Below are 13,825 nucleotides of genomic sequence, written 5' to 3'. Positions count from 1 at the left end.
CCAGATACCTTACCTTATGACAGGCTAGTCAGGATTGCCATACCAGATACCTGACCTAATGACAGGCTAGTCAGGATTGCCATACCAGATACCTTACCATATGACTGGCTAGGAACGTGGTTGTTGCTCCTCTGATATTTTATATTCCTCGGATGAAGAGAGCAAAAATAAATACACTGTAAAACACTTTTGCCACACCTAAACTTGAGCACATTTCTGAACAGATTAATTAGGGCATTGATGGATTGGTGCACGAAAATTGTTACAATTATACATAAAACAGTGAATAGAAAGCACAATTAGAGCAATGATGATTTAGAGTAATGCTTCTTGCGTAAAAAGCGCTAGAATAAGATAACCTCTAAAATACGAAAGTTTACAGTAACCCCTCGAGAATTGAGGATGTTGTTAGCCATAAAATAGACTAATTGCCAGTTAAGTTGATAAAGAGCCATGTTTACCCTAAGCACTGTAATTTTACTGACATCAATGAGTTTGTTTTCCAGGCGCTACCTCAGAGAAACTCTTAAAATGGCTAATGCAGAGGACCTGAACCGGTTGACGTCGTGCTCTCTGGTTCTGCTCGGACATATATTTTTGTCACTAGGCAACAATACTGTAAGTATACGTTACATAATCAAGTGAGTTAGAGGTAGTCTTGGTAGTATGGGAACTTGGCAAACCCAGTTAGGGTTTAACGCTGAAAAGCACCAAGAAAACTGTGGAAGTTCATTATCAGAACAGATCAATTAAATCAAATACTCTACACTAGAATCGAATCTTGTATATTGTATGAACCACCTATTAAGGGTGTATTAAATGTCACAAGATATTACACTAACTAGGAAAATATGTTGAGGAAAAAAAATCTTGGTATTTTTAGCCTGACTGAATTGATAAAGGTTTTTCTTATAGGAAGCCCTGAATATGGTCACACCAGCCATGCAGCTCGCAGGAAAAATACCAGATGTTCACGTTCAGCTCTGGGCCTCCTCCCTCCTCAAAGGTATGTTAGATATAGGACACAGCAAAACTATGTTACACACAAAATGTAGACCTCCTTCCTCCACAAAGGTACTTTACACATTTGCCAAAATAAAGTTGCGTTATACCCAATATGTAGGCCTCCTTCATCCACAAAGGTATGTTACACATAGACCACAACAAAGAACAAAGTCTTGTTACATCCAATATATATATATTGGTGTGTATGGAGCATGTTGTTGTGGTATACCATGTAATGTAAGTCCAGATCTGGGCCTCCTCCCTCCTCAAAGCTACCATAGATATAGGACAAAGCAAAGTCGTGCTACATTCAATATGTAGGCCTCCTCCCTCCACAAACTTATCATCACAGTCCAGCTTTTTTATAACCATATACGTTTTCCGTATAGACATTCCCCCACCCGTGCACACATAAGTTAGTTATGCATAATTTTTTAAGTTAAACCTGCTATAGTTTTTAGTATCTTCGAAATGAGGATTATCGCAATCTAAAAAAAATCTTTTGCCCTACTCTAAACAGAGTTACAGCCCTTTGTTCATTTATCATTGCTAAGTTTACCTGAAGCATGCCTTAAGTTTCATGTGCCACTTTGTAAAGTTAGGCCTCTGTTGGCAGAAGTGCACATTTTAAGATTGTGCTTTGGGAGAAACATCTGGAGGACCCAGAATTCTGAGATGGAAAAACACACGTGTACCAGATATTGGAAACATTACAGTGTAGCCCAAAATGCATAATTATAGAGTTTTCTGTAATAGATCAAATACAAGTCTTCATATCATATCTACAAGACACCCATTTAGTTTGAACATGTATTGCCTCTGTACCCATCATCATCTATTTGCCCTGTGTTCTGAAGGCCAGCTTAGTTTCTGACTGTTGTTGTGTTTAGGTTAAACCAGGTCTGTGAAAGCAGACAAGGTTTATATCCTACTTAGTTATGGTTGTTAAGTGGATGGGTTGTTGTTGGGTGATGTCTTTAAACAGGTTTTCCGACCAGTAAGACAAATATTTATAATGGTACTGAATCAGTAGTTAATTAGCTTGAGTTAACATTTTTTCGTTACTGAATCAGTAGTTAAGCTTGAGTTAACATTTCTTCGTTACTGAATCAGTAGTTAATTAACTTGAGTTGACATTTCTTTGTTACAAAATCAGTAGTTAAGCTTGAGTTAACATTTTTTTGTGACTGAATCAGTAGTTAAGCTTGAGTTAACATTTCTTCGTTACTGAATCAGTAGTTAAGCTTGAGTTAACATTTCTTCGTTACTGAATCAGTAGTTAAGCTTGAGTTGACATTTTTTTGTGACTGAATCAGTAGTTAAGCTTGAGTTAACATTTCTTTGTTACAGAATCAGTAGTTAAGCTTGAGTTAACATTTCTTCGTTACTGAATCAGTAGTTAAGCTGGAGTTGACATTTCTTTGTTACAGAATCAGTAGTTAAGCTTGAGTTAACATTTCTTTGTTACAGAGTCAGTAGTTAAGCTTGAGTTAACATTTCTTCGTTACTGAATCAGTAGTTAAGCTTGAGTTGACATTTCTTTGTTACAGAATCAGTAGTTAAGCTTGAGTTAACATTTCTTTGTTACAGAGTCAGTAGTTAAGCTTGAGTTAACATTTCTTCGTTACTGAATCAGTAGTTAAGCTTGAGTTGACATTTCTTTGTTACTGAATCAGTAGTTAAGCTTGAGTTAACATTTTTTTGTGACTGAATCAGTAGTTAAGCTTGAGTTAACATTTCTTCATTACTGAATCAGTAGTTAATTAACTTGAGTTAACATTTCTTTGTCACAAAATCAGTAGTTAAGCTTGAGTTGACATTTTTTTGTGACTGAATCAGTAGTTAAGCTTGAGTTAACATTTCTTTGTGACTGAATCAGTAGTTAAGCTTGAGTTAACATTTCTTTGTTACTGAATCAGTAGTTAAGTTTGAATTAATATTTCTTTGTTACAGAATCAGTAGTTAAGCTTGAGTTAACATTTCTTTGTTACTGAATCAGTAGTTAAGCTTGAGTTAACATTTCTTCGTTACTGATCAGTAGTTAAGCTTGAGTTAACATTTCTTCGTTACAGAATCAGTAGTTAAGCTTGAGTTAACATTTCTTTGTTACTGAATCAGTAGTTAAGTTTGAATTAACATTTCTTCGTTACAGAATCAGTAGTTAAACTTTTACTTGAGTTAACATTTCTTCGTTACAGAATCAGTAGTTAAGCTTGAGTTAACATTTCTTCGTTACTGAATCAGTAGTTAAGCTTGAGTTAACATTTCTTCGTTACAGAGTCAGTAGTTAATTAGCTTGAGTTAATATTTCTTTGTTACAGATTTGTACAGACTCTGTGGTGATAAAGTAAATGAAGCTGAAGGTTTCAAAATGCACACCAGCTTTTCACAGTCCCTGTTGAAGGACCACTTTCAGTCATCACAGCTCTCAGAACACGGCTTAATACAGGTGAGTGGATTATCTGAGTGAGAATCCAATAACTTGTCTCTTTTTCTGAGGGCTGATCTGAGTTTAGGGGTGGAATAAAAGGCAAACTATGATCTTTGTCACATTCTGGTGTAAAATTCTGCTACAGATTTTTGCCAAATGAAAAGATTGAAATTGCAGGAAACCGCCAATTTTGATATAGAAAATTTTATCTTATTTTCTTTACATTTTAGTTGACTTCAGGGGCATTGTACTTTCCATCTAAACTGGACAGATAAAAAAAAAGGACTTGGGGCCATTTCATTTCCAACAATTTGTTTTCTCTATTTTAGTGGACTGAAGGGCCTTGTCCTTTCCATCTAAACACGACAGTGGGGTCCAGTAACATGCTGTGAAAATCAAAGTCATGAAAAACATTTTGATGTCCACCAAGAACAATAAAACTGCCAGTGTTTATCAACCAGGACTCGTGACGCAGCTTCATAAAGTTAAATCAGGTCGATCAAGTTATGATGCAGTTGGATAAGATTCGGCCTGGACTGATGGCATAGCAGTGTAATGTAAAACCACACTGACACTTCAGTGAAAACTAGGACTGGTGAGGATTTAGTCCAGCCAGAAATGATTGTACTGCCTTGATAGTATGATACATGGATTGGTCGGTTGAGCCGTCATAATCACAAAGATGGTTGAAATGCCTAATTAAACACGGGATTATGTGTCCATGACAGATTGTATCGCGAGCATTCAGCCATAACAGTAGAATGGATTCTATACAGTTTCTGTTTGAATACTGTAGTACGAGTTTGTGTACTTCAGGAAATTTGTGCCTAATCTAATGCAGTGTTCACATATACTTAAGTATATATCTTAAAACTGGGGTTTATGATATCAGATCTCACAAAAACTGTATAGATTTTGTGGTTGGTAGGTTCTGAGGGAAGAAAAAATACAGTATGTCACTTATTTTCTGTGATATTTCCTTGGACGTAAATTTGAGTTTTAGTATCAAATTCAATTTTCATGTGAAGAATAATTTATACTTAATACAAACAATAAAATACATTCAACAAAGTTATTCTTGTGACCAAAAGCAGAATCTTAATGTTGCAAAAATTGTGTGTATGAAATGTAATTTACAGTATATGGAGATTTATTTGTAATATGGTTGAAAATATCAGAGAGTATTCACGATACATTATACTTGTGTGTAAAGTGAAGCATATAGACTCTTAATTTAGAAAATTAATTTGTGAATGTACAAAAAATGTTTGTACCTTTGAGCTTTAAAGCTGAAAGAGTGTTAAGTAGAGAAACTAGAAAGAGTTCTGATAGGAGGCCATATCGAACAAATGAATCAGACAAATTCCGAGTTTATGTGTGTATTCTCGGGATCCATGTATGTATACTAAGTATGTACATAATGATGTACTCCGCAGTACATGTGGATGTGATATAATTTAATACCTGTATATTATTTCATGTTTCACTACACACAATCTATAAACCATAATATAGATATAATGCTGTACCTATAGGGCCTGTTGGTTCATTCCTGATCATATCCAGATGTTTGATAATACTAAAGGCTTTTTCTCAACAAAAAATCCTGATATTTCAACACATGATGTGTTTCACTATACTTATACAAAATGCAAGGGGAGTTTTCAACATTTCTTATTGGTGCTTTGAAAATTTATGCTGATCTTATCATCTGTTTGATGTTTCGGTTTGCCAAGGCCATTCTTTAGTCTGTAAATGACAAAGGAAATGTCTAACTGTCAATGCATTGTTCTTTTTTCTGTAAATGACAAAAGGGGACTTCTAACTCTATACATTGTTCCATTATCTTCATACTGATAGTGTTAGGTGCTGAAACGGAAAACAAATAGTGGAATCTGTGTGTTCTTATTATGCATATAAATAAATATAAATAAATTTACAAAATTCTGTTTCTAAAACCCAGAGTTTATCGACTACTTAGTAACTTGTCATTGTTACTTAGTATATCTACCTCCTCCTCTACACCAGTGTACCGGTCTACTGGACGTGCTGTGGTCGGTCTACTGGATGTACTGTGGTCAGTCTACTGGATGTACTGTGGTCAGTCTACTGGACGTACTGTGGTCAGTCTACTGGACGTACTGTGGTCAGTCTACTGGACGTACTGTGGTCAGTCTACTGGACGTACTATGGTAGGTCTACTGGACGTACTGTGGTAGGTCTACTGGATGTACTGTGGTCAGTACTGGATGTACTGTGGTAGGTCTACTGGACGTACTGTGGTCGGTCTACTGGACGTACTGTGGTCAGTCTACTGGACGTACTGTGGTCGGTCTACTGGATGTACTGTGGTCAGTCTACTGGACGTACTGTGGTCAGTCTACTGGATGTACTGTGGTCAGTCTGCTGGACGTTCTGTGGACGTACTGTGGACGTACTGTGGTCAGTCTACTGGACGTACTGTGGTCAGTCTACTGGACGTAATGTGGTCAGTCTACTGGATGTACTGTGGTCAGTCTACTGGACGTACTGTGGTCGGTCTACTGGACGTACTGTGGTCAGTCTACTGGACGTACTGTGGTAGGTCTACTGGACGTACTGTGGTAGGTCTACTGGACGTACTGTGGTCAGTCTACTGGACGTACTCTGGCAGTCTAATCCATCCTCAATTTCTGCTGTATGATTGTATGTCATTTGTATCTGTACGCATGTTCATAACTGTGTATTCCTAATGGAGAAAATCTGCATCCCCATGATGTTTGACTTACATTGGTTTCTCTGTACTTATCACAATAAAATAACCATGGATGGTTATTTTGATTCCCATAATACTTTTGGTTCCCACCATATTAGGTTGAACAATTTCCAACCTTCCCTTAAGACATGTCTGAATATTGAGGCACAGATAATTGGTGATTGATTTAGCCAGACTCTGTATAATTAAGTGTAAAAATGTTTTCAGTTGGCATTTATAGTTGGAATGAATGTTAACTGAACCATTACAAATTCAGTAGAGCATGCTTTGTGTTACATTTGTCATTTCCATTTGGCATTCATATTGACTATGAATGCTGACTGAAAGTTTAAATTAATACTTAAATTATTTTAATTTCATGCAAAACTAATTGATCATATTAACATTTGGTTCAATAAGTGTTTGATGTAATATACTTTTTATGCCTTCCAGAGATTGTCAGTGGGAGCCATTGTTAGAATTAGGGATATCATAAAGATGTAGTCTATATTTGAGTCATTGCATTCATAGCTGATATGAATACTATTTTGACATAGTAGGGATGTAGCAATCCCATTGGAGATTAGTACCAGTATTACCTGTAACAGGCACGTTTTGTGGTTTCGACAGCTCATAATCTGAACAAGGACAATCTTAAAAGATCACTTTCCAATGCTGTATAGACGATTTAGATTATGATTTAGAGTCAGTTACACTGAAGTAAGGATTTCTTTTTACAAATCCTTGAAGTGGGTTAACGTTTTGGGGGAGCCTATGTTTTAAACTGTTTATATGTGTAAAGATTTGATTTTGGACAGTGTTACAGTTTGTGAAATCATGAATTACATGTATTGTGCCATTTTGTACGTACTGCATTGGAATCTATAGGAATAGAGATATTTTTGCAGTCTTTTTCATTGTAAATGTCATCTGATCATGTTAATGTGTTGATTAATGTGAAAGGCAGCAGACAAGGTGTAATATGAACTTGTATATTATAAGTGTACATGGCTTGTTGTTAATCTCTTATAGAAACACAATATATACGACACTTTGTGACACCAAAAATCACACAACTAACACTTCAGACAGAGGGGAAGAATTGAGATGCAAATGGATCAAGGAGTGGGAATGTGATCGAGGTCGGGAGAGACGAGCGTATGATTAGTCGGAACAAATATCCAGCTGCCTACAAGTTTACATACCACTGGCAGGATAATCTTCCTAGCTCCCTGTCTGTCAAAAAGTGGGAAAGCAAAGTGTTAAAAATGTGTGTCTCGTTTCTTCAGTTTGAAAGTTTATGAAACTTTTACCATTAATACAGATTCTCTTTTTATGGTCCATAATGTATCATGTTTTAAATTTTTACACTTTTTCATCTTATTACAAAGTTTGTCACTGCAGTTTTTGTTATCACCAATATCATAATGAGCAGATTGGTGTAAAAATATTTCTAAAGCGCTGATTGTGCAATAAGTGCAATGTGTCGCTAGATAAGTGTTGGATTTGAAAATACATGTATTATGATGTGTATTCTCAGAAGATATCCGATCATTTGTTGGTGAATACATTTGGAGTATTGAAGTAGGTGTAAGGTGACTACATTTGGAGTATTGAAGTAGGTGTAAGGTGAATACATTTGGAGTATTGAAGTAGGTGTAAGGTGAATACATTTGGAGTATTGAAGTAGGTGTAAGGTGAATACATTTGGAGTATTGAAGTAGGTGTAAGGTGAATACATTTGGGGTATTGAAGTAGGTGTAAGGTGAATACATTTGGAGTATTGAAGTAGGTGTAAGGTGAATACATTTGGGGTATTGAAGTAGGTGTAAGGTGAATACATTTGGAGTATTGAAGTAGGTGTAAGGTGAATACATTTGGAGTATTGAAGTAGGTGTAAGGTGAATACATTTGGGGTATTGAAGTAGGTGTAAGGTGAATACATTTGGAGTATTGAAGTAGGTGTAAGGTGAATACATTTGGGGTATTGAAGTAGGTGTAAGGTGAATACATTTGGAGTATTGAAGTAGGTGTAAGGTGAATACATTTGGAGTATTGAAGTAGGTGTAAGGTGAATACATTTGGGGTATTGAAGTAGGTGTAAGGTGAATACATTTGGAGTATTGAAGTAGGTGTAAGGTGAATACATTTGGGGTATTGAAGTAGGTGTAAGGTGAATACATTTGGAGTATTGAAGTAGGTGTAAGGTGAATACATTTGGAGTATTGAAGTAGGTGTAAGGTGAATACATTTGGAGTATTGAAGTAGGTGTAAGGTGAATACATTTGGGGTATTGAAGTAGGTGTAAGGTGAATACATTTGGAGTATTGAAGTAGGTGTAAGGTGAATACATTTGGAGTATTGAAGTAGGTGTAAGGTGAATACATTTGGGGTATTGAAGTAGGTGTAAGGTGAATACATTTGGAGTATTGAAGTAGGTGTAAGGTGACTGGATACAGAGATACAGCTGCTGGCCTTCCGGCTGTATACATGTTAATATCTAATTAATGGTTTACACACAAGTACATATTTAGTCATGTATCACTGTTATGACATTGCTATTTTAATAATTGTTATGGCGAGAGAGAAATTATGAAAAAAAAATCTGCTAGTGATTAATGTTATATAACTACTGCAGTACATTTAGGTAATGCTAGGAGGCTGCGGTGGCCGAGTGGTTAAGGTGTCCCAGCACTTTAATCACTAGCCCTCCACCTCTGGGTTGCGTGTTCGAAACCTACGTGGAGCAGTTGCCAGGTACTGACCGTAGGCCGGTGGTTTTTCTCCGGGTACTCTGGCTTTACTTCACCTCCAGAACCTGGGAACGTCCTTAAATAATCATGGCTGTTAATAGGACATTAAACGAAATAAACCTAAACCTAAAAAAACACTTAGGCTAACTCGAAGTTACTTTGTTACTGGCGACTTTGCCTTGGTATTTAATTGTTTTTAGTGGCTTTGTTTTCGTAGACTTTCCAAATCAGTGTTAAAGGTAATAAATGTTTTGTAGATCTGGTGTTCTGTGCATCTCAGCCGACCATTATCAGATGGTGGGCGTGGGTTCTTCAAATCGGACTTGTTCATGGCTCCTCAATTCAACTGGTCCATTTCATACAAACTTCTCGTTACTGCTAGTACTCATAAATCACTCATGGGAACTTCTCAAAACTTAACCAACATGTGTACCACGTTTTAAATATGATAGATGTTTGATATGACTGTCATCAACTTGATCTTGAAACATAAAGGGCATGATCAGTGTCTTAGCTGTGACAAATGTCCGATCGAGTAGATATTAAAAATGACTGTCAGTGGCCATTTTGAATTTGATATGAAGTTTGTGAGTGCTGCTTCTCTAGAACTACTGAAGAGATCATGTTGCTATTTAATCATATTTAAGATGATAATCCTCAATTTTAAAGGACAATATGAATTTATAAGCATGTTACTTTATAATTCATAACTGATAATCAATTGCAAGATTAAACCAGAAAATAGCTCAAGTTTAAACAGATTGTATGGTAGTGATTGTCCAAATCCCTGTGGAATCTCATTATGAAAAAAGAACATTTGTATTGATCTATGAATCAGTTAGGGGATATCTCTGAGGGGCTGACGAGAGATATGTTCTGCAACATGGGAACATACTGAGGATTTTTTTTTTACCCCTATTTACTTTTAATTCCTTGTGTACAATTATCAGACCTTGTTTGCTGTTCCGAGACCATTATCAACAGTGTACAGAGATATTTACCCCCACCTGTCTACAAAACAAATGAGCATAGCAAAGAGTAACCCTTGGTTAGCGAAGATGTCACTGAGGTAGCCCGAGTTTCCTCTGGCCCCGACACCATTTCTGGTGTAGGGGTCCTACACCAGAAATGATGTCAAGGCCAGAGGAAACTTGGGCTATACCAGAAATGGTGTCAAGGCCAGAGGAAACTCGGCTATACCAGAAATGGTGTCAAGGCCAGAGGAAACTCGGGCTATACCAGAAATGGTGTCAGGGCCAGAGGAAACTCGGGCTATACCAGAAATGGTGTCAGGGCCAGAGGAAACTCGGGCTATACCAGAAATGGTGTCAGGGCCAGGGGAAACTCGGGCTACACTAGACATGGTATCAGGGCCAGAGGAAACTCGGACTATCACTGAGGCATTGTCATACAATATATGGTACTGCTTTATTAGGTCATGTTTCAAACCAGTAAGTTCACAGGAGTTTCAAAACTTTTAGTTTAAAATGTCTGGAGTTAAAATGTGTTGTTTACTTTTTTTTATCATTACAAACACATGCAGGTCGTTTTGATCTGTTTTATAAATGTTTCGTTTTATTTATTGTTTGTGTAAATAAGGTCCAACTGTGTATACTTTTGTTGTCTTCTGTCACATCATCAATGTTACATAAACTATTGCATGAATTGTCACCTGTGTCCTTGTCTTCATTTAAAGTCTTCCATTCAAACTTTCTCAAGTGTTGTATCTAATCATTGCTTACAATATTTGGCACGTCGGGTGTTTCCTGAACCGTTACTATGGAAACATATATAATGGAGGCTTCTGATTGGTCAAAGACTATGAAGTCTACTGTATAACAAGATTTAAATCGTGATAGTTCCTTCCACTTAATTTAAGGAACGATAACTCTTGGTAGAGATTGACGATATACATGCTTACATTAAACATATTATAAGTTTTGTTCAGACGATATTGATAGCAAAGGCAAGATATCGAAACATTGGAATGACCTCTTTGGAACCGGAAAAGCTGGGGTCATGAAAATGCCCTCAAATGATTGACATTAACTTGCTTTCTTATTTATCGGGATCAAATGTTTAAAATGATATCCTCGATACCTAAAAGTAGGAGAGTGAGACCATTACTTTATGCTCAGAGTGGTTAGAGAAAAGAAATGGAATAGTGCATTTGGAGTCTATTGACTATTGGACAGATTGGTCAAGGCAAGAGTAGTCGGGAATAGCAGAACTTAAAACAATACGTGGTCGGTGTTCAAGCTACATGGTAGCTCGTGCATAAATGTGTACTTGTAGCGGGACTGGACTGGGTCGATCATCGATAACCAGGTAGCTCAATTGGTAGAGCATCCGGCCAGTGTTCGGAGGTCCCGGGTTCGAACCCCGGTCTTGCTGCTACATTTTCTCTCCTGTTACAATATCATGACTTGTGGTAAGAGTAATCCCCCTTTATTAGCCAACTATCATTAGGTAATGGTAGACTGTTGATTTCAGAATATTAGAGGTCTGGGATCAAGAGTGGACTCTTGCATTAAGCCACCTTCCCAATTGTCCTTCGTCTGCCCATTAGCAGCCCTTATACCATCGTCTTAATTACTCGCACGATCTTTCTGACGCATCATAGCCTCCCATTGGTCCCAAGATGTGCATGATAAATTTTGTGACTTGTCAGAAAACAAAATGGCCGATAGACCGTCGTATTTGACAGCTAAAGATTGTTACGGTTACATCTAGGAAAGTCATTTATGGTTTTCTGCTCGTCACTCTACATGATATTATATTTTTTCAATACATTATATACAGCATGTAAAGAGGTAGATATGAAGAAAAGAGCAAAGAAGGGGGAAAAAAGATATCAATCTCGCCGATCTTCCTGGATTTGTTTTGGTAATTACGTCACGGGAATTTTTCTTGCAGTCTGAAATAGCAAAACCATGCGTTCGGTACAAAAGACAGCTAGGGTGAAGCTCTTTACATGTGCTATAGCGGAGAAGGAACTTGCTGATAAATTACATAATTAATGGTCATCCGTTGGGAACCGTATATGTATATATACATCACTTAAACTATTAACTGATATTATTGATTACAAACATCGGAAGAAAGTCAAAACTATGTTTGCTGTAGATGTTTTTGAGTATGAATTTGTTTGCTATCTGCCTGCAGTTTTATGAAGTGCACCAGAAAACCACGGAAGTAATAAGTATGTCTGATTTGCAGCCATTTGCTGGTACAGAACGTCTTTGATGGATATTGATCTATACCGACCGGTATCGTGGGGGAGTCGCTGTAATATCGAGGTGTAACAACTGTTAAATTATCAGAAAATACTGTAACATTAAGTGGAATGTGGGGACTTGTCAAATGGTAGTTTTGTTTGGTTGTCAAATTAACATACCCAATGAGTTACACCGAACATCATGCATATACATCTTGTGTGCAATTTCAATGTGCAGAAAGCTTTTATATGAAAATTGGCATTGTTTTATTATGATACAAGCATGGTATTATTACGATTAGAGCAATTTACATGTCTTTATTTTGAGAGGAAAGATAGGTTTTAAGCAAGAATCACCGAGCACCATTTAACCAGCAAAGTATATTGTTGATAGTATGCAAGTCTAGGGCCGAGGCAGTAAAACATCACAGGACCAGCGCAGGAACGAATCTGGAAAATGGTGGGTTATTCTGGAGGTAACATTTGGGGAGACAAGGGCATTGCTGGAGCGAATCTCGAGAGGGATATTTTGGAGGTAACATTTGGGGAGACAAGGACATTGCTGGGGCGAATCTCGAGAGGGATATTCTGGAGGCAACATTTGGGGAGACGGGGCATTGCTGGGGCGAATCTCGAGAGGGATATTTTGGAGGCAACATTTGGGGAGACGGGGCATTGTTGGAGCGAATCTCGAGAGGGATATTTTGGAGGCAACATTTGGGGAGACGGGCATTGTTGGAGCGAATCTCGAGAGGGATATTTTGGAGGTAACATTTGGGGAGACGGGGCATTGCTGGGGCGAATCTCGAGAGGGATATTTTGGAGGTAACATTTGGGGAGACGAGGACATTGCTGGGGCGAATCTCGAGAGGGATATTTTGGAGATAACATTTAGGGAGACGAGGACATTGCTGGGGCGAATCTCGAGAGGGATATTTTGGAGGTAACATTTGGGGAGACGAGGACATTGCTGGGGCGAATCTCGAGAGGGATATTTTGGAGATAACATTTGGGGAGACAAGGACATTGCTGGGGCGAATCTCGAGAGGGATATTCTGGAGGCAACATTTGGGGAGACGGGGCATTGTTGGAGCGAATCTCGGGAGGGATATTCTGGAGGCAACATTTGGAGAGAGGAATGAATCTCTAGACCAGTAACTGCTGGAGAGACGGACGACTCGAGAGCGACTCTCAAGAGGGTATTCTGGAAGTAACTGCTTGAGATACACTCGCAGTGTATCAGCGACTCTCGGTATTCTGGAGATCACTGATAAAGAGAATAGGTCGGGGAATTAGCATACGTCTTAGTTCCTAAAACGTCTTTTTTTATAAATCTTGTCGTCTGCTCAAGTCCTTGTGAATATTATCTATTGACATGACATGAATGGTATCGAATCTGGACGAAGGTACAGTTGTTTTGTGATGTATCTCTACTTACGATAAAAAGGTTTGAATTGCAGCTTCTCATAAAATCGGAAAATTTCACAAACTATTACTATTAATGACTCATCCATGAAATTGATAACCTCGCGGATTTATAACTACAATCATCCCGGGCAAACTTAACCAACATTATTGTTACCATCTCAATTGGTATATATGTTCTTCTGTTTAATTTTCTTTTCTGTCTTTAAAGCATCGTCTTACAGTGTCCCAGTTACACATGTAAGGTCTGCGGGTTGTTG

General features: G+C 37.7%; 1 protein-coding gene across 4 annotated transcripts in view; it reads left to right on the top strand.

Moving 5' to 3' along the window:
- The window catches only part of LOC117334733 (MAU2 chromatid cohesion factor homolog), a 38,750-nt gene extending 28,156 nt beyond the window's left edge, over nt 1-10,594 (top strand). Inside the window, exons 15-19 of one of the 4 annotated variants that reach the window (XR_004534217.1) lie at nt 507-618; nt 916-1,006; nt 3,327-3,454; nt 3,766-5,655; nt 5,700-10,594. Coding sequence is in view for 1 of the 4 variants with exons in the window: in XM_033894527.1 (XP_033750418.1) it covers nt 507-618; nt 916-1,006; nt 3,327-3,454; nt 3,766-3,828 (394 nt within the window). In the remaining 3 variants the exon portion in view is untranslated. Of the gene's footprint in view, nt 1-506; nt 619-915; nt 1,007-3,326; nt 3,455-3,765 lie in introns of all 4 variants that reach the window. The other 3 variants (XR_004534220.1, XR_004534218.1, XM_033894527.1) reach the window with 3 other exon arrangements.
- The last annotated feature ends 3,231 nt before the right edge of the window (nt 10,595-13,825 follow it).

This window comes from Pecten maximus, chromosome 9, assembly GCF_902652985.1.
Source record: "Pecten maximus chromosome 9, xPecMax1.1, whole genome shotgun sequence".
NCBI classification, from domain to species: Eukaryota; Metazoa; Mollusca; class Bivalvia; order Pectinida; family Pectinidae; genus Pecten; species Pecten maximus.
The sequence above is the reverse complement of the archived record's forward strand: the minus strand, read 5'-3'. Positions and strand labels throughout refer to the sequence as shown.